This window comes from Cupressus sempervirens, chromosome 1, assembly GCF_028749045.1.
Source record: "Cupressus sempervirens isolate cs-2001-9-10 chromosome 1, ASM2874904v1, whole genome shotgun sequence".
Classification (NCBI taxonomy): Eukaryota; Viridiplantae; Streptophyta; class Pinopsida; order Cupressales; family Cupressaceae; genus Cupressus; species Cupressus sempervirens.
In genome coordinates, this window is record NC_143118.1 from 766,308,353 (window position 1) to 766,333,183 (window position 24,831).

At 37.2% G+C, this 24,831-nt stretch overlaps 1 protein-coding gene across 1 annotated transcript in view; it reads right to left on the reverse strand.

Annotated features, from left to right (window-relative positions):
• LOC149580147 (calcium-dependent lipid-binding family protein) overlaps nucleotides 1-24,831 on the reverse strand; it is a 321,232-nt gene that overhangs the window by 249,184 nt on the left and 47,217 nt on the right. The window contains exons 4-9 of the mRNA XM_089789740.1: nucleotides 16,226-16,329; nucleotides 14,543-14,638; nucleotides 14,355-14,402; nucleotides 13,938-13,994; nucleotides 13,374-13,477; nucleotides 13,111-13,228 (exon numbers count right to left, since the gene is read on the reverse strand). Of these exons, the coding sequence (XP_089645866.1) occupies nucleotides 13,111-13,228; nucleotides 13,374-13,477; nucleotides 13,938-13,994; nucleotides 14,355-14,402; nucleotides 14,543-14,638; nucleotides 16,226-16,329 (527 nt within the window). The remainder of the gene's footprint in view (nucleotides 1-13,110; nucleotides 13,229-13,373; nucleotides 13,478-13,937; nucleotides 13,995-14,354; nucleotides 14,403-14,542; nucleotides 14,639-16,225; nucleotides 16,330-24,831) is intronic.

The following is a 24,831-nucleotide window of genomic DNA, read 5'->3' on the forward strand; positions in this document are numbered from 1 at the left end:
CCTATCATATTGATACTTTATCTTTCCTTCAGACTTTGAAGATGAGGGCATGTCTTGTGCTGCAACATGAAAATTCCAGGAAGTGAACACATCGTGAGAGGATATTGATTCCATAAAGATGTTGATTCTTGACTAACAACAATGGATATATAAGGGGCAATACACTCGGAGTATTGAGTAGACACCCAAAGATCTTGTGCAATGGCTTTAAATGAAAATAGTAGTCATATGCAAAGGGCTGAAATGAGATTCGAGGAGATAGAATGCATGTGGGTAAAGAAGGACTTCTAAGTAAATGCATTGGGAGTGTAAGCTAGCCACATGGGAATGCGTGCAAATGATAACTTTGGCTTTTAAAGAATGGCCTTTAACCAAAATTGGATTCATCGAATGTAATTACACGTAAAATGATTTACATGTAATAACTATTTTAAAGTGAACATGCAATTAGGTTCGGAGGATGAGATTACATGTAAATGCAGATGGAGAATAAGATTACATGTAAACACATATGGAGAATGAGATGCAAAGTGCTTTGACATGTGTTGATGAATATGGAATGAATTGATGCACTTGCATGAAATAGACTGAAAATGCTCTAACGTTCTTGGGAAAGAACTTGCAAACTCTTCAAAAGGAAGGAAAACAAAACAAGATGCAAACAACAAACGAAACTAAACAAAAAGATACCTTTGGTTTTTAACTCAAACATGTTAAAAAACAAGTTGCTCTACTATGCAAATTCAAATTTAGAATTTGGGGAAATTCCAAACAATCAAAAATGGAAGTTCTCATCTTATTTAAAGAAAAATTGCACAATACATGACATATCTTTGGACAAATGTACAAGGATAAATGAAAATATGCAATGAAATAGTAAAGGATTGAAAACTTCAACTTGCTAATTAAGGAGCCAAACGTGGAAGATTAATAGGTTTGAAGAATGTTTCTCCCCCAAATTTGAATCTTCAACCAACTATATTGACCTCTTCAACACTTGCAAATGATGGATAATAAAGAGCAATCAATGAGGCATTTTTGCAAGTAAAGTCCAAAATCGTGCTCAGTAACTCTCAAGATGCAAGACATTTTTTGAAAATACCAAGTATTTGGACGTTATTTGCTAAAAATGTAGCCTCAACATGCCATAAAATTAATCATTTTTGGCATTGGAGGGACAAACATGATCACCAATAGAAATGATAAGGATTGAAACTCCAAAACAACTCCTCCTTGACCAAAAACATGGGCAATATACTCCAAAGCTGGACCTTTTTTGCTAAAACGTACCCTCAAAACACAATAAAATATGACATTTTTTCAAGAAAATCCAACACCTAATGCATGGGAATGCATGAAGATGCAAAAACGACACTAGATACATGAATTTCGAGCAATAAAATGGGCAGATCTGGGCATTTCTTACAAAAACATGTTCTTCATGGGCAAGAACATGGACGTTTTCACTCTTGGAGGCAAAATCGTGATCTCAAGTTGCAAATACATGTGAAGTTTTGTCCAAACACATTCTTGGGAAGTCTTTACATGTTTTAAAATGCATGAGACTTGATCTTTTATGCACATCACACTCTTGGAGTGCCTTGGCATGTTTTAAAATGCATTTTTTTGAGTCAAGAGGCAAATCGCACTCTCTAAGACTCAGTACATGTTTAAAATTTGTCAAAACAATGTAAGCAGTGCGAAATCGCACTCTCCAAGGCATTTTGCATGTTTTAAAAACAATGCATTTTCATGTCTTAAAGCCTGTCGATGTCAATCGCACTCTTGGAGGTCAAATGCATGTTTTAAAAACAATGCATTTAAATGTTTTAAGAGTTTCAAAATGCTTCTCTAGTGCAAAATTGCATTCTCTAAAGGCAATTACATGTAAACATGTAAATGGGTTGGAATACATGTATTTGCACAACTTAAGCGATCAATTAAGCACGTCTAATTGATTTTTGAGGAAATATCACTTAATTGGGTCAAAATAATATTTACACTATATAGTTTAATATATTATGTGCAAATATCATTCAAAAAGTAACATTAACTTAGATGGTTTGAATTAAAACATTATGTAACTCAAAAAATAAATCAAACTATATAGCTAATTACGTCACTTAAGTGAAAAATCTAAAAACCAACACAACATGAAAATATAACATAAAGTGCTCTATAGTAACTTAAGTGATAAATTTAAGTGATAAAGTAACTTAAAAACATAATATAAAGTCAATTTATGTTATATTTTTCAAAAAGTGAATGTCGACATTAAAATATATCATGAAATTTTAAATTATGCAATTGCATCTAGAGAGTTCACCTTTTGGGCACTAAAATGGTCATATATTTTGACTACCAAGTTCGATTAAGCCCTAAGATATACCGAATCAAAGGGAAAACCAAATGCAACAGTTCGAGCAAAGCCAAAAGACCAAAAACCAACAAACACACACTCAAAAATGAGAAAAAGACATTGAAGGCTTCAAAAATCAAACATAAGATTAACAAACAGAAAAACTAAAAAGACTTGACAAAAGCCTTCAGTAAGAGGATTCATTATATTAATTGGGGTCAATTGGTTGATCAATGTTAGCCAATTAAATAATGGATTGTCTAAGAGAAATGTGAAACTAAGTTGAAAATGTTTCATACCGTTACCTACATTATGTGATGACAAAATGCAAGATAGCAATCTGCACTCAATTATCTTCTAGTTACGGGTAGTTTCTTTTATGAATTTACAATGTCAAGTTGAAGTTAAGTTACGTTAGACGATTAATATCATATAATCACCTTATTTTCCTTTCAGTTATTCTATTATAGTCATCAGTTTTCTTTCGTCTGAATATGTAAAATGGTTATAAAACTTTCTTTCTGTGATTATGAATAGTAACGTATCTCTGTTAGTAGAGAATGATATCTTTTTCAGTTTTCCATTAAGTAATGGTTAGTTATTATAGCAGCTAGATATATTGCATTGACTGGTTAAATTTTATTCCAATTGTTGGTTAAGGCAATTCCAATAACTAGTATAACTGTCGATCTCTTTCAATATGAGCATGTAAAATAACTATTATAACTGCCTTCTCGTGCTCATAAATATGAAAAGTAACTATCTTCAATAATATAATAGTAGTTAGCTAAAGCCCGGGAAAAGGGGTTGTTACAGTATGAGCACTAAATAGTTTTCCTCCATCTAATTATTGGGGATTTTGTAGAATTTGCATAAATTGCCTCATCATCTCTTCTCTTTGTTTGTTCAAAGCTTCTCCCACTATGGCCTTAACAAGATCTACATTTGGGTCTGTGCCTCAAGGAAAGATAAATCAAAGGGTTATGTGTCTCAAATCCCAACTTACCGATACCCAGACGATGTATGATGTGACATAAAGGAGCATACCAGCTCTAATACCAATAATCTGAATTCGGTAGTTAATTCGTAACAATACAAGGAAAGCGAGAACTTGCAAACTCTGTTCACAAAATTGGACATCTGCAAGAACTCGAAAGCCAGATTTGTATGCATCAAAAGTGCCCTAATATTATCCAAAACCCAGTTTTTAAACATCAACATGGAATTCCAATAGTCTCTGGAATCCAACAGACTCAAAAATAAGAGTCCATGCAAAGTAAAATAACGAACAAGTTATAAAATTTCACAAACAGTAAAATTTAGGAATCCCAACTTGATGGGGCAGCTCGTTTGGAATCATTCTTCGAAGCCTCTAGATCACCAAATTTCAGATGCAAGATTGTAATCCCATCTCTACACCTACGGAAAAAGGGCTGAATCTTTCAGCTCAATCAGAATCACCACTGGAGAATGAGTCAGCATACAAGCAACTAGTGGGCAGCCTTATCTCACTACCACTAGATCAAATACTATCTATCTTGTCTATTAATTTCTCACTTTATGACAGCCCCTAAAGGCCAAACATTGGGTTGCTATGTAGCGTCTGCTACGATATGTGAAGAGAACTTCTAATTTTGGCATTCTATATGGAAGAAGTCAAGATCCTCAGCTCATTGGTTATACAAACTCAAATTGGGGAGGTTTTATTAATGACCGGAAGTCTACTCCTAGGTATTTTTCCAGTTTGGGCACAGGTGCAGTCACATGGACCAGCAAGAAACAACAAGCACTATCACTCTCATTTTCTAAAGTTGAGTACAGATGAATAGTTAAAGCAGTTTGGCTTTGTCGAATGCTTGCCACCTTGCATATGCCTCAAGCAAGCCCTACTCCCCTGTTATGTGAACATGAGGGAGTTCCGAAGTTAGCCAAGAATCTAGTCTTCCATGAATGGAGAAAGCATGTAGACCTTCACTATCGCTACATCTGCCAACTTGTCGAAGATTGAAACGCAATGTTGCAGTATGTACGCACTGAGAACAACACCACAGAAAGCATGTAGACCTTCATTGTCCCTACATCCACCAGCTTGTCAAAGAAAAAAACCGTGATGTTGCAGTATGTACGCACTAAGGACAACACCATAGACATCTTCACCAGGTCTCTCAATCCAGAAAAGTTTGTCATCTTTAAAGGGCAACTAGTTGTAGTTAATAGAATGGCCATTAAGAACAGGTATTAGAATATTTCTCATATTTTATGTATCTTGCTATATTTAGCTCATTCTTCTAAAACCATAGTTAATGATCGTTTAGGCTTCTTTCTAGTTTGTTTAATTAGATCTATTTATAGACGTTGTCTCTATTTAAAACAACTTTTCTTTTCTGTTCATGCTATTATTAGCATTTGTAAACTCTATTTAAGAGTTCATTCTTAATACAATTATGATTTACTTTTTAACTCAAATACTTTGGATAATGTTATGATTGTAGTCAACAACAAAATACCAAAATCTCACTTATGTAGCATTGTAGCCTAAATAACATGAAAATGGCTCATAACAAGATGATTGGATCAAATTACAAACATGTAATAGTAAATAAGCCTCATAACAAGGACAAGCAGCCAAGTAATGATCTGTTGATGTAACAAAGCATCATGCCATGGTTTACACAATATTTGATTTGGCACATGCGAAGGTAGGCCAGCCTAAGTCCTCTAAGCTAAGATTATCCAGATATAAGCAACCAAACCTGCAGTCATCATTTTATCAACATAGTAGTGATTTATATTCAAAATCAATCACTTAGAACCAACTGAATTGTATCTTCAGCTAAGACTTGACATTTGCTCTTGTAAACAATCTAATGCATAAATGAGTCACACTTTGACCCCCTCCATACTAAACAATTTTCAATTCCACCGGCCCTTGATTTTCTGAAAAAAATCATGGCTACATTCCCTTAAATAAATACAACTGATAACCGTGTAGTTGTATTTTAGGTACCACTGACCTACTTCATTTGTGAACATTGTAGCTGTTGGTTATTTGGACTTTAGTACTGACCTGTGATTCATGCACATTCATGTAATTATATCTTTCCTTTTTTTCTCATATAATTATTTACATTATAACAACACATTAAGGAACATTAATGGCATTACGACATACATAGTGCATTCTGCTGTTAAAATCACATTGCATAATTCTCATTATACCAATGTTAACCAATGCAGCAACCAATAAATGGGCATGAAGCGGCCATCAAATTTCAAAATCTAATATATTTAGACGTCTAGGATTTGGTGTAGTGCCTCCCGTGTTTGAATTTTGTACCTTGTTATGTTTTGTTTAGAGAGATACTTTGATACTCATGTTTGAGGACATTCGAGATGACCTGATGGTCAAATACTATATTTTGATTTACCAGTATCATAGATGTTAGATGCTATGTTGTTCAGTTTGATCATATCTGCATGATGATGATTATTGGTGTGACATGATGCTTTATGATGATATCTGGTTATTTTGTATTCAAACATATACTCTGTTTATGATTATATGATGGATTTATTGGATTTTGGATACCTTGATTTGATGCGACGGCTAATTACTTCATTCTTGCTTTGAGATGTTTTATGATGCAATGAGTGGTTTAAATAGATTATTTTAATGTGATTTGATGCATTTATCACTTCGGCTATATTCTTATATGCAACTGCACTTGATCATGTTGTTCAGTGTGCAGGATTTATATCCTAGACAGTGGCACATGGAGTTAGTGATTCAATTGTTCTTACCTAGCCAATGTCATCCCTGTATGGTCGATGTATCCTATTTAATTGATTAATTAAACTTTTATGATACAGTGAGTCGTTTAAATAGATTATTTTAATGTGATTTGATGCATTTATCACTTCGGCTATATTATTATATGCAACTGCACTTGATCGTGTTGTTCAGTGTGCAGGATTTATATCCTAGGCAGTGGCACATGGAGTTAGTGATTCAACTATTCTTACCTAGCCAATGTCATCCCTGTATAGTCGATGTATCCTATTTAATTGATTAATTAAACTCTCCGGTGATTTAATAAATCCAAACTCATTTGCATTATGTGATTAGACTAGTGAGTGTGTCTGTGTATTTAGAGGTTCGCAATTGTCGCAAAAGTTATTAAGGAATTTTGTGATTTAATTATTTTAATTCTCAACAACTTTGCCATAGTTGAATTCCATTTAATTGGAATTGCCTAATTTTGCTTGGGTTGAAAAGGGGTTGTTTTAGTGAGCCAGTTAATTTCTTATAATTATATTCCATTTTTAAAAGTGAATATATATCCCAAAAGGGAATTATTTCCTTCCTTCTCACTTACGAAATAGGAATTTGGAGAGCAAATTCCAAAATCCTCTTTGAAGGATTTATTGTTTTGCCAGTTGTAGGATCATCGTGAGGTTGAGCTCATTAGATCCAACTGGGGGAGACCTTCGTTTGCAGAGATTTTCAGCGGTGATTGTGGGGCAATTATTTTATTGCACGCATTCCTGTTTTTAGCCCTTTTGGTTGCTAGGTAGGGCTCTCCCGTTTATTTATTGTCACTCCATTTTGGGGTCTTCTTTTGGTAGTAGAATGTTTGGAGGCTAAGAACTAGTGTTCCCCTCTGTTTCTGCATGCTAGCTCTACCCGGTTGGGCGAGTACAAGCGTTTATCCCTTTTTGGACTTGAGGATTTGGGGTTTCGTGCCGTTATGCTGGCAGTTTTTGCATACAGACTCCAAACCCAAATTTTATTTAATATTTGTGACTTTTATACCCAGTGACATAATGGGTTTTAATTTCGAGGTTTTTGTCGTTTTCAGTTTTCGCCTTGATTTGTGTGCCGCTCAATTTTCTCGAGTCTTCTTGGCATGGAAGTTGGTCGTGGGTCCAGATTATCCATAGGGATATCTACTCGACCCTTGATGTATTTTGTTGCATTGGAATTTAATCTGTACTCTTGAATATGGGTTGATTGAGTGATCTATTTTATTTGTGTTTTATATGTTTCTCATCCAACCCTTGTGACTATGATCATTGTGTAGTTGGTGTGCCCACACACGAGCACGTGAGCGAGCACTTGTCGGTCTTGTGAGACGCGAGCTCCCAGTTGCTTGTCGGTTATGTTCATTGGGGTTGGGTTGGGAAACTGCATTTCTTACGGGCACTCATCATGTGATGAGAATGGGTATGTAAGGGTAGGTCAATATGGAGGGGCTTCTCTCATAACCTTGGGTCGTCTTCCTAGCGAGGTGTACGTAAAGAAGTTTCTAATTAAGTGATAGCTAAATAAATTCTTGGGTAATTAAATAAGAAAATACCACATTGTCCTCACAATACGTAAGGGGACACAGCACGTTGGCCTCCTGAGGGGAACAATTCGTAACAATGTTGAGCTTGGGATTCCTAAGCAATCTACTCTCCACCAAAGTCCCTACATAGTAGACCCATAGAGTGTCTGACCAAGACCTGTTGTATTCCATTGTCTCATGACCTTGGTTTCAGTCCTTTGTACTGTTTGGCATGAGTGTTAGCCACAGATGATTGTCTTTATGTGTGTTTGAGGTCGGATCACTATCTCCATCAGCGCGGCGAGAATGGGCCTCCGGGTTCCACGCGGTTGGGAGGTGTAGCTACCTTTAGCATTGCTACGAACTGGCATACAAAGTTGGCCTTCCTCCATGTTCAGTTCTGGAGCTAGATGCCCACATGGTTCTTTGTATCTTTCGGACTATGTTTCCATGTGATTTATGTTATTTCAGTTCATAGAGATAGTTCACATGGTTCTTCGTATCTTCCGAAGTATGTTTCCAAGTGATTTATGTTATTTTAGTTCATAGAGATAGTTGATTTATGCACATGTATGTTCACTGCGATGTTGTTTTCTGCATGATTACATTAGATGCTTGGATTAGATGTTATGGTTGAGATGTTAGAATTATGCAATCTTCCTTATGCTTTCGAGTGTTTACTCCTCAATTATTGTGGATCCGGTACTCCCCGCTGTGGAGGTTCTAACTCTTTTCCCCTTTATATTGCCCATTGACTTGTTTCCTTGTAAACTTGGGCGACAGAAGTTCAACACGGGGCGATACTAGAAAAGTATCGCATGCCTTGGAGAGAAATTTCACACGATACTAGAAAGTATCGCCCAGTAGTATTAAGTTCTATCGTGCGACACTGGAAAAGTATCGCACGGTGGTAGTAAGGTCTATTGCGTGTTGCCTGAAATTATTGCACGGTAGTAGTAAGGTCTATCACGCGTTGCCTGAAAGTGTTGCACAGTAGTTATAGGAAGTATCGTGCAATACTGGAAAAGTATCACCCGGTAGTACTGTGAAATGTTGTATGACACTAGAAAAGTGTCGCATGATTTCTTTGCAAAAACCTGCTTGAGAAAATAGCAAGTATCTTCAGACTTTTTGGTTGAGAGTCGACAGGTGTTTTGGGTACCCTCTTGGGTTGCGCCCCTTTCTAGGCCTCGACAAGTTAGAGATTATTGGTTTCTTGTTTGTGTAAACTTTCATAGTTAGTTTTGGTCGCATTGGTAAGTAGTGACGCTTGGAGATTCGTTGGATGTCTGAATTACTCAGTTAAGTCTTTTGTTGCGATCATTCGATCAATTGTATGTTGATGTTGTTTGAATCCATGCTTATTACTTCAAAAGAAAAATGCATTGGCTTTTGTTTATCCTTGTTCCAAAGGTCTCCAAGCGGGGCATTACATTTGGGGCCCAAATTGAAAATTTGCTAACTAGGCTCATATAAAAAGATTTGTATGCCCTAAGTATACACATATTTCCTTGAAAAATGGTAGTTCCTCCCTACTTAGTCCAAGCATATTTTGCTTCTCAGTCAATTTTCCTAATATTTTCAAGATTGCTATCTATACTTATAGTCTCAAACAATTAAAGACTGGATTGTTAAAGAGGATATACACCAACAATGCAATCAAATGACGTAGATGTCTCTTCCACAACAGCGTAACCTAATTATTACCAAAATCAATATTCAATGGCTTGAGGATTTTCACGGCCTCGAGATACACTCCACTCTCAACAATTGTGAGCTGACAATCACTTTCCAAGGGAAAAGAGCATCCTCCCTTTCTGCCCCCTGTGGATGTGGAGATTAGTTTTGGGGTGTCTTGTTCACTAGCCTTCATGAAAATAAGTTATTGTATTCTACTGATTCAGACAATTCTTTATCTACTTTAATTTCAATAGATTATAGGAAGTGAAACAAGACTCCTATATTTTACGAAAGTATCTCAATCCACTTTCCCATCCTAGGAAAAATAATTTTGATTCACATTGGCATCGAGTACACTTTTCCACAGCTTAGGTTGTTGAGCAAATTGATGTTAAAAAAATTTCTCCAATATCAAGGTCAATTAGCTAGGGATGTCAACAAGGGCATGGACAATTTTTTTGCCCTTGGGTCTGGTACATTTGGGTACATGTATATATATATATATATATATATATACAAAAAAATTGAAGAAATATACAAAATTGTAAAACTAATTACATTTGATAGTATGATACTTATAATTGAGCAATGCCAAATGCCAAAATGATACAGATAAATATAAATATTACATGTCGAATGATAGTTAAATATTTAAAATTTAACTTTATCAATTGGCAGTTAATAGTGGTAGTCTTAATTGTCTAAGTTCTTGATTCTAGTCTCCACTCCCACACCCATCAATATAATCAAATTTCTTATATGACATGAATCCCATTAACTAATGGGGGTTTGCGAGAGAGGAGACAATAATGGGTTTGAGGGGATGCAATGATAAGTTGCACAACGTGTTGGATGTGAAGATTGCAAGATGATCTCTGTATTGGTGAAATGATGCCTGTAGGAGCATCTTAGGACTTTTAGATGCATAAAGCGATCAAAAAATGTCTCTTTTTGTTACTTTTTGGTGTTCAGTGCCTTTGGGTACACCTAGGTATGTCTAGCACATACCTAGGCATACCTAGATGCTCGGATACATACCCTGGGTGTACCCCGAACTTATACCCAAACATGTTCAACAAGGGTGTGAGAGGCCTTATGGGTGTACCAGTAACATAGGTTTCAGATGTTTGATAACAGAAAAATATAAACTCTAAGTCTAGTTCCAAGCCTCTAAGTGCTAAATAAGCTACATAATGGCATATATAGACCCCTCAAAATCCATGCCAACTTACAATAAGTAGGCTGGAAAATACACTTCAACACCCATTATTACTCAATTTGGGAGGCAAAAATCCTCGAATTACTCTATTACTCACTTGAAAACATTTTAGGGATTTGTCTAGCCTTCAAGACATCACAAATTATTTAGTCACCTTCCAATTATGCTACTATATGGAACTTATATGATTCCACCTGCAAATTGGCTAGCATGGATCTTCCACCACCCAAAAAAATTCCATAGGGTTTTCATACTAGGTTTTATTATATTAGAATATTAGAAAATTCTTGAGAGATGTGCAGATTTTTATCTGCATGCACCATGCTTCATATGCATTCATTACGAGCTTCACAAAGGAGTTCTTGAAACCAATTCAGACTAGATATGCATCATATTACATTCTCTTGGAGAGAATGCTTGAGTTGCAAGAGTGACTGCAATTCATGGTTATGACACAAGAATGGAATTGGTGCGTTAAGGCCAATATTGAGCAGGGGAAGATAGTAGAGGAGACAGTAAAGAGTGATAGTTTTGTTGAAAGGCAAAATATATTATCTCTATCATTACTCTAGTTTCCTAGGTTATCAAATATGGCGATGGGCATGCCCTTGTCCTTGAAGAGGTTTAACAATGCATCAATTCTATGCTTGGTCAGATGAGGGCTGTTGTTTGAGAAAGGGACCCCGCTTCAGCGTTCTACAATGAGCACATTCAGCCAATCATTCACCACAAATGGGAGAAGTTCAACACTCCTTTGCACATGGCTGCCTATGCAGTGAATCCTATGTGGTACATGGCTAGGCCTAGCAGAGTTACACCATTTCATGGTGATGAGGTGAAGGCAAGGTTTTTTAGGTGCATTGCTAAGATGTTTGATGTTGATATTGTTGATGAGATTCGCTCGGAGTGGACAGAATTCGCCACTCTTATTCAAAAACTTTAGTTTTACTATTGGGTATGTTTATGACATCATGTTACTATGTTGAATGTTCAATATTTCTGGTTCATGAAGAATTTTGCTATCTTAGAAGCTATTTGGATGCACCAAAGATGGATATCATAGCTATGACACAGAAGCATCCAATTTTGTGGTGGAAATGCAATGGATTATAGAGGTCAGAATTTTTATCTCATATTTCTCGATCCTCAACTTTAGAACCCATTCATTAAATTGTGTATTCATGAAATGTTTTTAACTTTTATGGGAACTTAAGAATTTTCTCAAACTGGCCATTTGATTGCTATCTTGGGTTTCTAGTTCCTCGGTTGTAGAGAGGAACTAGTCTACTTCTAGCTTCATCCACTCTGCTGAAAGGAATAGACTTACCTCTACAACAGCAGAGAAGCTAGTTATTGTACACAGTGCCTTGCGTATTGTAGATCACAAGACACACTTGTACAAAGAGCCCAGCAGCATGATGGTCTATAGAGCCAGAGTATCCATCTCAAATTCATGAGGATGAAACTGCAGTAGAAATAGATGTAGGGTTATTGGTATTCCTTTGGTAGAGCTTAACCATGAGGAGTCCAGTAGTTATAGTAATGAGAACATTGGCGTAAGGGATAATTACAGGCCTCCCTTGACTACATTGTGACACAATTTTAACTCATTTTTAAATCAATCATGATTCATATCATGACACATACTACTCACTGAAATCATCTTAATGATATTTAATAGGACTAATATAAATCCATTTTTCTGATAATTTGAATTTCTATTTGAGTTTTGATTTTTCAATGTTACTATTGGGTATGTAACTATGAACTATGTTGAATGTTCAATGGTCTTGGCTTCTGTTGGAATTTCACTATGTTCAACCATTTCACTTTGATATGTTATAAAGAAACATTGTTTCATTACTAGCATTTGAAGTTCTATATGTATAGTATACAGCATGCACACACCCACATCCCCCCCCCCCAGCTGTCCCGGAATTGAGGCTCTTTCTCCTCCAGTCCCGAAAACTAATCCCGACATCCCCCAGTGTCAGTTTAACACAGGTACATTCTTATGTACCTGCCTGGTGTGGTTCCAGAGCCAATTAGTCCTCTTGATTTCATTGGACTCCAAGCTTGTGGCTCAGTGTCTATAATTCAAAAAGTAAAAACAAAAATATTTTTTCTTGTATTGGCAAGGTTAGAGTTTCTGCAACACACTCTTGGTGCAGTCTTCTCAAAAAAAGAACTCCCAGGACTTATGGGAATTCTCAGCACCTCGATATAACTGCACATCAGCCTTATTTCAGAAAAGGTGACGAAGTTTGAGCTGTGGAAAGCTTGTTTCAAGAAGTTGCAGCAACATTATGCTGACAATTTTGCACTGTCAATGATACATGAATACACACTTCTGTTAACCAAGAAAACATTGCAGATTTTTTACACATCAATACCTACCTTCCACACATCATATGCAATAAAATGGAGTATAATACAAATGAACGCATCCTATTCACAATGCATGTCCTTTCCTCTCAATGTGATAGTCCATTATGAATCAGAACTGCGTAGATAGTATTGCAAACCTTGCGTAGCCTATCTAAAGCTCCGCTGGTGTCAAATGTTTCCACACCATGCTCATCAGTTGTCACAGCCGCAAGCTTTGCCAATGTAATGCCAGAAGAAAATGGATGTCCTGGATTGCTGCATAAGACAAAAACAGAAATTGGACATTAAATTGAGGACGTGTACTTCGGTTGTGTTTGTCCTCCTTTAATTGTTTGCAAAACTAAATAATACAAAATAAACATAACCCTTAAGATAGTCAGGTTACAAATTTCTAGTTTACCTCACTTGGTCTTCATATCGTATATGAACATTGCTGATTGAAACTTTTAAGTTCCCAACAATAGTTGCAATCAGAGAACCTATCCATGAATTTGCTTCTGGGGACTAGCACAGTAAAATCATGTCACTTAGTTTAACTGCATTTAAATTAATTTACGCAGAGCACTTTACTTCACAAATTTCAAATAAAAACACTCCTTAAATATTATATAGCTCAAGATCCAAAGAAAATAATTCTCTTAGTGTATTTTCTACAAACGGAAAACAAAATCATGCCAAGAACAAAAATCTGTAATTGTGAAGCACTCAGAACACTATAAATTTGTGCCCCACATGGATGCACATGTTATATTTACCTAAAAAAACGTGAATTTAACAAATGGAGTACTACTGCATTTCACAAAGCCAAAACCCCCCCAACTTATAATAGAAGCCATAATGACGTAAATAGACACCCACAAAAAAAACATGTAATGTATCAGTGCATGAACAAATTAGAACTCCATATAAGCTGGCTGTGTCTAAGAATAAAAATTCCTTAAACGACAATTAAACTTGAACTTACATTTTCCACTTTTGCCTTTTTCTTATCCTTTGCCTCAAGCATAGCCATCTCCGCTTTCTAGAAGGGAACAAAATGGTGCATGGTTAATGAAACTGAAGTTAATAAATAATCCATGATCTTGAAGAGGACAAAACAATGAAAGAATGTGGCTTACTCCAGAAGTTGGAAAAGATGGAGCTGCTAATATCTCATACAAACAAATTCATTATATTTTCATTAATGTTCACACAATCATAAACGCGTCTGGTATTTTGAACAAAATAATGTGGCTTACTCCAGAAGTTAGAAAAGGTAGAGCTGCTAATCTCTCATGTAAACAAATTCATTTTATTTTCATTATTGTTCACACAATCATAAACACTACTCTGGTATCAAGAATTGCAGGGAAACATAGAAATATGTGTATTAACTACACACCTCAATTTGCTGGAGTTTAGCTTCAAAAAGTCCTCCTTTATCTTGCTCCTACAACAGAAATGTTACACCATGTCAGTAAAATTAATAAACAAAAACAATACATATAGTAAAATATATTTCTAAAATGTTTGAAGATTGTTCTGACATAATTATTCTTCACATAAGTAGAATCTAACTACATAGCATACCGTGAAAGAGGAATCATCTTGAGCAGGTTCAGCTAGTACAAAAACACGGTCAATAAGAACTACAACTGGTTCTTTTCCAAGGCTCTTCCAAGGAACCTACAGAAAAGATTTCATGAAAAACATTGTCAATGCAAGCAGCAGATGGAAAAATTAGTATCTACTGCTTTCATTTCCTTTATATAGTAATCTACCTCGAAAGAACTTTAGTTCTATTGTATTCAATTGTAGTGTCTCATTTATCAAGAGTGTCAATAGGAGCTCCATGGTACCAAATCAAATTAATAACCTTGATAAAAATCAGGCAAGAGAAAACTAAATGAATGACCACTGAGTAGCATACTGATGCAAATGGTAATAAGTAAGATGATAAATATGATATACATTACCCTTCCCAACTAAATATATGCATAAAAAAAGATTTTACTACCACAAACCAATATCTCAAAAAAACACAAAGGGGGCAGTCTTTAAAATATCAGCTGGTTAAAACAAAGAGGATGCACCTACGAATCCATGAGAAAATTGCATAGGGTTGCCCAAATTTTGTGAAACCAAAACTGAGGACAACACATAGACTGCTTCAACAAAGGAAAAATCTTAGGCACTGATGCCTAGGCAAAGGAAAAACCCATTACATTGAGGTGATGTTTGATGACGAGGAGCATGAGGAACCTAAGGCTAACGGTGAGGGTTAGCAAGCCTCCAAGGAAGTAAACATAAATCATGCGGCAACGATTGGTACGCTTGTCAATACACTGAGGTGCATGGTATTCTAGGTACGGGGTACTCTCCAAGGACAGTGGGGTCATGGTCATGCTCAACAATGGTGTCACACTCAACTTCATCAACTCATCACTTGTGAACTAAGGGTTTGAAGTCAAGGTAGCAAGAGGAAACCATTAGTCTTGTAGCCATCTTGTTCCGCAACTGAGCATTACCATGGGGAACCACATGGTAACAGATGACTTCTTTGTAGTAGATCTAGATGACATGGAGATCATACTTCTTTGCAGTAGATCTAGATGACCATTAAGGGAGGGCATTAAGATAATAATGTCATGTTTCTAATGGTCAACTTTATCGAGTTTAGTTTGATTAGTTAGTTTCCTTTTTGTATTCAGTTAATGATAGTTTCATTTAGAAACATTGTATTGTACTTTTTTTAATTTAAGGAGACTTCATGTCCATTGTTTAATATAGAGCTATCAAGTTTTATAACAGATTTGAGGTCAGTTTTGCAAATTCTTCCTTAAAAGTTTCATGTTTCTAAAGATAAAATGTCATAAGTTCTACAAAAGACATCCCTTACGTAGAAAATTCAGAATTTTCTGTGCACTAATGATCTAAGAGAAATTTGAACACACACCAAGAAATACTCAAAGAAATCCATCAATATGATACATGAATATTGTTTTGAAACTGCATATGCATTCTAATCTATTTTTAATCTATCTGCTGCTTAGTTTCCTATTAGCACCACCGTTACCATACAGTGAACAGATATGTCCATAATACCTTAATGAACTGACCTAATTGGTAGCTACATGGCATATCAAAGAAGCACAACATACAGTAAAACTTAAGTACTTAAGTATTAAAGGATAATAACTGGACGACCATGATCTCTACTCCTAAATAGTTAAGATCATAAAGATAAACCATTAGATTGAGAATAAACAATACCTTAAGTGTCACAGAACCCAGGAAGCCTGCTTTGACAGTAATTGGCAACTTCAGTGAGTTCAAAGCCTCTGCCTTTAGCTGCAGGTCTTTTAAGACAACATCACCTGTTTCAATGCCGAAAAGGATGATGTTAAACCACACATTGACAGAAATTGGCACATTCTTCCAAATAACAGCTTACCAGCTTGACAAAAAAAAGCATTAGACCACTACCGTATGTTTTGTCCAGGGATTGATTTTCCTCAAGACAAAGAATTATATAATTCCTTGCAAATGTGTACTTATAAGGTACAAAAAATGAACCTCAAAACTTAAGGACACAGTTGTGAGTTGTTTCACTTTATACATTTCTGAATTTAAGTCTCATCACCGATACATTGTATTTATTAGCATAGATAGGCAACAAGAAAGAAGACACAATAACAGTGATTGGGAAGATGTAATGAAATCAACTGGGGCCAAATGTATAGATTAAATAAACTACGACTAAAGATGACCATGGTGAGTAGGAACTCTGATGAGCTATGATATATAATGTATGTATCATCAATCCTGCTGTTTTAGGTAATAGACGACTTTTTAAAGAAAAATAAAGAATGAACAATTAACAGTTGATCCTTGATATTATTTCACTGTTATCTGCACTATTATCAACTATGTTCAACCTTGACATGTTATTATATATTCAAATATTTTATTTAACACTGGGTTGCATTGCAAAACTCCGGTTAGCTAATGCTCAAACTGAAATACTCAATTAGGTCTCCAATGCCTCAATTAGCAAAAATAAAAATTGTTTATTATATAAACATGTTACACTGACATTTCTTGTGTCAAGTGACTAGTTGACACTCTGTATCTCCCATCATTGATATACTGTCAGACTGGTCAGGGTTCAGCTAGTATTATCACATCCATAAGTATGATTTCCCTTAGCATGCCCAAGGTTCACTCCAAGTTCTGAAATCTATGGAATATGGACCTTGTAGCCTCGTACTTTCTTCACTTATTCTCTTCTTTTTCCCCTCCTTGACCCATTTAGCCCTCTCAAGTCGTTAGAATTTCCCTGACAGTTACAGAATACAGACAACGAAGCACATTATTGCTGGTATCTCATTTGGACAAATCTGACTGCTTTCAATGTTCAGTGACATAAAAATCCCTGAGTTTTTGCTAGAGACTTGGTAACCAAGCTTCACTCCTAGTTCTAGAAATCTATGCAGTATGGACCTTGTAACCGCATACTTTCTTCACTTATTCTCTTCTCATACTTTTTGCCACTCCTTGACCCATTTAGCCCTCTCAAGTCGTTAGAATTTCCATGACAGTTACAGCCGATGAAGCACATTATTGCTGCTATCTCATTTGGACAAATCTGACTGCTTTCAATGTTCAGTGACATCAAAATCACTGAGTATTTGCTACAGACTCGGTAACCATATTTATAGATTATAAATCCAATCATTATGTCATTCCTAAGAAAAAAGATTGTCATCTTTGCTAACGCTAATTACACCAAATCTACCTATGCCCTCTTAAACTCCCTCAAAGTAGAGCAAACAAGACTTCACCCAATACTACACACTAGTATAACACTTGGAGAATTGTATTTCAAATTTTGGTAAGTTCTAGAATTAAACTCATAGGAACAAACACCTATCAAACTTCCTAGCCTGCTAAGCAATGACTGTCAAAACAACAAAGATTTCCTTAAAAGTGGGAGATCATTGCACCATCAAAATAACTGCAGAAAACTATTGTAGTATCTAACATCCTCAACAAAATTTGAGATATAATGTTACCATTATCACCAAGATACTATGAAAGCCAAGTGAAAGCATATTGTGAGTAAATATTATTATCCAGCACTTGTTCATCACCAAGATCTGATGAAAGCAAGGGAAGAGCGTATAAAAGGATGGAAATTTATTTTTATGTGTATGATTTTCAGTAACAGCAATGCCCAACAAGATGTAACAAGGGATTACAAAAATAATTATTGAATAACAAACAAATATGAATTGCAATCTCCACAACAAAATGTTTGTTCAATGAATAAAAAATTAAAATATTAAAATATTTTTAAAATACAGGAAAACCACAAAAAATATAAACAAAAAAAAAACAACACAATAAAAGAACAAATCAACTTACAATAGGCCAAAAGAGAGAATTGGATTTGAGAGAGCATCCAAGGAAAAGAGAACAATGTTAAGACCACAATTGGACAAGTACACCAATTGATAAATTATTTGAATGTGCTTGATTCCATAGAAGTAAACAAATCAGAAGATTTAACAAAATGTATAATTAGGTAAACTTAGAGGGGATGAAACTAGAAAGAAGAGAACATATGTAGCAAGGAAAAGTAGAACAAAGAAATGTGTAAAAGAAAAACCCATGATAATTCCAACCACAATAGAATTCCATAACAGGTTGAGATGAACTAACTAGATACAACATCAACCCCTATTCCACAATACATCATTATAAGACAATTACAATTACCCTTTCAGCTTAATACAAACTTTATTTCATTATTTGAGATACAGAACAAGCAAGCATAATTGGAAGCTTGGCATAAAGGAAATATTGACACTCTTTAACCATTTATCATGACTTTGTGCAGCAATAAATAGAAGAAAGGAAAAATCAGGAAGGTTACATATACAATCTATAGATTCAAGAGAGCAAAATGTAATGCCCCTTGCATAGTCAATTTCAACATTTTTTAGAGTTCCAAGATTCTTGGAGAGCACTGCTTTATCAAAACAGTTTTTAGACAATGGTAGAATGTTTCAAGAGTCACAATATATATGATGGATTTTTAAGTACAAGTCCAACTTTCAAGGAGCATTCCACACTTGTTGGAGATTTCCAACATCCTTTGAGAACACCAAATCTCGTAAGACCTTGGAACATGTCAACTAGATAAATAATTTTAGTTGTCTTTAGTAGACTTTATATCCAAAAAGAAATTTTATTTATTTAAAAAAAGAGGGTCCTACATCATTACATATTTCTAAAAAGCCCAAAGTTGTTAGCACTCAACATATACTAAATAACTGGATTGATCATTACACAGAGTTTCATGTCCTTATATAGAGATTGGAGATAAGATAAGATAAGATAATGATATTAATGTCCAACAAAAGACCAAAAAGAGGTCTATGGGACTGAAAAGATAACAACAGTGAGGCTGACACCAGCAGGAGCACACAAAAGTGTCCCAACAAAAATAAATACAACTAAAGTAATAGCAACAAAGAACAGAAACAGAGAAAGCACTAGGAGTGTTTCTTGGGCAAAAAGAAATTGGTCACTGAATGATGCATATGTCGATGTGTAGAGGCATTGCACTGTCTCTAGCCTCTCATAGAAAAGTGTCGCTGGTGCAAATAATTAGAACGGGATCTGACACATCTGGAAAGCCCGTTAGACCGAATAGAGCTGGAAGACCTTTTCACACCACACAAAGGGGATAATGGTGTAAAAAAAGCAGTAATGAGCTGAGTAGATGAGTGTCGGTAGGGAAGCAGTGTCTGGATTGTGCTATCACGGAGCATGGTGGCCTCACAAAGATACAGTGCAAGATATCTCTGATCATAATAGCTGAAAAAGTCATGGATAGAGAAGCACTCCCTGAACAGACAAAAGAATCTCCCTTTAATCTCATAGTAAATAGGACATCGAAAAAGAAAATGAGCCTCATTCTCCACCTCCCCTGAAGTACAGAGCATACAGATCCGCTCCCCACTATCAATATGATGATCAGTCTGAGCCCAAAGACAGTGAGAGCCAACTCTAAAAGAACCTAAAGAGATCTACAGGGCATGAAACCACTGCCGTGAAAGATAACTAGGACGAGCAATAATCCCATCAAAAATCTCTAAAAACTGCTCCACATAAAAAGATATACATGGGCGTAACCCGCCAGGAAAGTTAATCCAAGTAGTAGTGATGTAACGTCTATAGATATCAAGACACACATGCTCATTTAACTCCTACCTAGAAGGGAGAAGATGAGCAGGGGCATCCAATGAGAATTGAAAAGGGGGGAGACGATCAATGTCAATCCCAATCGAACTCAGCAAAGAAGAAACCTGTGCATAACAATATCGCGCGTGAGAACTAGACTCAGCATCCACAATGGAAACAAAAGAGCAATAAGCTAAATAGGAGTAGCGGTTCCGGTCCCCAGCAGTATCAGCAAACCCACGAAGACGATGAAGGAACCAAACCAAATCAAAAATGGCTGAGAGTATGAAAGGATGAGCACCAAACTCAGCAAAAATGACACTGTGAGGAGTAAACCTGTGACATCTGATGATGCGCCTCAAGAACAAAGTTTGAACCTGCTCAATCGAGGCCCAATCTGAGCTAAGAAGAGAAGGGCCCCAAACCACAGCACCATAAAGAATAGTAGGTCGCACAAGAGCGTCTAAGTGAGATACCTTAGACAAGGTATCCTGGAAGTGATGTCTAAAACACCGTTTCTCAAGCAAAGCAAGAGAACCCATACCCTTATTAAATTTAGGCTGAATAGTTGGTCTCATACTGAACCGCGGACTGAAAAACACGACCCCAGATATGTGTAGGATGAAGTGATCACAATCTCCTGACCCTGAAAAATGAAGTGAAGATGAGAAGTCTTTAAACAATTCAAGACCATGACCCAAGTCTTACCCAAGTTAACCACAAGTTGTCTCTGCTCACAAAATAAAGCCAAGCCATCAAGAAGTCTCTATAACCCAATTGGAGAGGAAGCAAGGAGAACCACATCATCCGCAAAAAGAAGGATAGAGATCAAAATCTAATGAAGAAAACAACCATCCCCCGGGAGCGAAGACTTCAAGAGGAAGTCCTCAAGCTCATCAATATATAACCCAAATAAAGTCGGAGAGAGAGGACACCCTTGCTTAACCCCAATGGTGCTATGGATTGGATCCGAGAAGCCCTCAGGAGTCCGGAATCTACCAACCACAGTCTCATACAATCTCATAATAGCGATACATAGCATCTCAGAAATACCAATCTCCCTAAGTCTCTCAAACAGAGCCACCCTAGGAATAGAGTCGAAAGCTTTGCGAAAATCAACGAAGCAACAGTAGACCTTCTCCGATCTGTGTCTGGCCTTCTCAATAATAGCCCGTAGTGTGAAGATATGATCCATAGTCTGATAATTCCCCCGAAAACCAGCCTACCCTCTAGCCCTACAACCAATCCTGTCGAGCTCCATAGATACAATAGCATTAAGAGTTGTTGCATACAGTTTGGCAAAAGTGTGCCCAATCATGATGGTTCTGTAGTTCCCTAGATCTGAGATAGGGCCGGTCTTGTGAATGGGATAAATCAGATGCCTAGACCAAGAAGTCGAAAACCCAGTGTGAATCACTCTATTAAAAAGAATAGAGAGATGGGGCCCCAGAACTAAGGCACCGAACTTGAAAAGCACAGCCTTGAAACCCTCCTCATCAGCAGCTCTACTACACTTCATGGATCTAATAGCCTCATAAATGTGGAAAGGGGTGAAAAGGCGAATGAAAGGAGACGAAGAGGGGTGAATGGAAGGCTGCCCAAGAATGTCATACAGAGCCATGGTGTGCAAGGTAAGGGAGCGAAAGTCGAGGGTGGAGGGTGGAGGGGTATGGGGGAAAAGAGTGTGCCAAAAGAGCTGGGGATTACAGACCAGCGTGGAGCAAAAAGATTGACACTTAGAAGCAACAAAGTTATGCTTCTTATTCCGAAGAAAACAGAGATAAGACAAGCGAATACTAGAAAGTCAGTGGAGTGAGCCTCAAAAGAAAATTGCACAAAACGATGGAAAGATTTGCAATACGAATCAAACCACTGGTTCATGGGGCAAGTATTACGACGTTTGCTATGAAGGAGCAAAGGGGGCCAATGAGGAATGGAAAGGGTGGCAGACTTAAGGATAGCCAACACGAGCAAGTCAAACATGGAGGCGGCCTCACACGAGTTTGAGAAGCACGAAGGGCTAAGGAGTCTCGAGAGATGAGCAAAAAAGAGCTCACAATCACCATCGAGAAAATGGAAGTGAATGGGTGGGCAAGCAGTGATAGATGAATGGTGAGGCGATATGAGAGGGGAGAGGCTAAATTGAATACTAAGTAGAGCATAATCTACCAGAGGAAGGCACAAAATCATAAAACTGCGAATGGAAGGTATGAAGGAGGGACAGGCAAGAGCATAGTAAACAACACTAGCACCACCACAATGAGCCCAACAAGTGAAGAGCTCAAAACTAGGAAAGCAGGAGAGGCCATTCAAGATCACAAAGCTGCAACAAATGTCTACCATATATGGATAACGGCCCAAGCACATCCTCATAACACCTTTGAAGCCCTACATGAGCAGTATCAATCTCAGTGGAGCATATGGAATCCGAACTATGATCATAAAGTGGAGTCTAGAGTATTTTGGTTCTAGCATTAAAATCCCCAAGTAAAATAATGTCCCCTAGAGCAGCAAACTAACAAATAGTCTCACAAAGATCGATATAAGGGTCTCCGTTATCAATAGCATGAATAGCATAGTGAGAGGAAGCCGGTGGAACGTAGCAAGCAGCCAAATAAAGATCTCTGACGGTGACACTTATGATCAATGCGGACCCACATAAATCTGGCAAACGTGTTTGAGTGTACAATAGAAGTGCTATTGAAAATATCATCCTTAATCAAACAAGCAACACCACCCGAGTCCCATACACCTCCAAAAATACGAACCTCCTCTCAACAAATAGATAAACACTGAAAACCAATAACACCTGAAAGAGGACGTACAGGACTCTCGTGAGTCTTGGTTATGACAAGAATATCAGAGGTACCCATAGCATCACAAAGAAGACCAAAAAATGACCATAAAGATCCATTACCATTTCAGCAGTTAACAAGAAGGGAGCAAGTGGGGGTCTCCCTCTTGTCCGACTACTAGTGGGACCGTCATTTGGCCTTGGGGGCCTGCCTCTCTACCCAGCCACTGGGAGGGGAATCTCTAATAACTGCTTTCAAATTTCTAATAACTGCCCATTTACCATCTCGCCTCACATTTGTAACAATACTTCGAGCATGTTTGAGCTCTACCACCTGAGCCTTCGTGAGATCTTAATCTAAAAAGATTTTGGAAGGAAGAGAAAATAGCTTCCTGTTAGTACGTAGAGCTTGAAGCCTATCAGCAAGTGAAAGGAATTTGATAAATAGAACATCACCATGTCCAAACCAGCACCTATCCACCGTGATGTCAGTAAGACCAAGTTGGTCGCAGAGGAAAGAGCATCCAGCTGCAAGAGGATCATGAGTAGAGGGAAGTCCACGAACCCGTCTCATCCTCTCATCCTCGATTTTACCTTGTACCATTTTATTTTAGCCAGAGGTTGAGAGTCTGAATTACTACAAAGAGATGCCCATGACTCGACTTTCAATTCAGTTTTAGATACAAGAGAGGAGTGCTTAGCTGCGATGATGGATTGTTGTTCTTTGATGGAATCAAGTCCTTCCAGTTGCGAAATAATAGAGCTGAGAAACTTTGGAATCAAGTCGTATTAAAGGTTGTGGCACTCTTTAGTTCAGAAATGGTATCAAATAGAGAGGCAATCTGTTCCTTCAACTGCAAATTGTCTGATTCTAGCTTGGAGATCTTGTCACATAGCCTCTAATAGGTGACGAGTTGTTGTCCATGGGTTGATCTTGAATCAACATTGTCTGCCATAATTGAAAAAGCATGAAACTGAATTCAAAGCACTGAAAACCCAGGTACTAAAGCCCATCCCCACACATATTCCGGCAAAGGTACACCAAACCACACTGGAGAACACAAAAGAAAGACTTGCATACCAACCAAATGAGGGAGGTGGAGCACCAACGAGTTGCAAAAAAACACCCACACACAAATGAAAGCCAAGCGGACACAAGTTCACAACTACACCTGACCAGAAGATTACGATGAAAAATAAAAAGAGTCGCAGTACACACCCAGGAAACCAGGCAGAAGTTTGTGATGGTCTAGTAAAAGAGTCGCAGAAAACCCCACGATAACACTCGACGACCCAGCATAGACGACAGGTAGCACAACCACACACCACAGATGATAGGCCAAGCTGGAAGCGAACACACTAGGAAAACAAATACAGGCAGCAAGCAACCCCGAAACCCATGTCGCGACCACCTCGTAAAACACCAACGTAAACTTCATGGGTTGAGATTTTGCAACCACCCCGCAAAGCAAACAAACCCCGAAACACACCAAAGAGAAAAAGCTCACGGAATCCACAACGGGATCCATGAATGATCACGAAAGGCGTCAAGGTCACAACAGAGAACAAGGATGACAAGGTCGCAACAGAGGTAATCGCAGCGGCAAAGGAAATAAAAAAACAAAAAGAAAACTTGTCATTAAGGTGGCTATTATAAAGTTGTAAGCCTTACTTCGATGAAAGCATTACAAACTAAAAGCACCCTAAACAACTCAACCACACACCCTAACAATTGAATTGATCTTTCATTTATATCCTCCTCCGCAAACACCAACAATCTTACTACAATACTCTGCCATCCTTTTCTTTTATCAATATTCTATTTCCTCTGTGC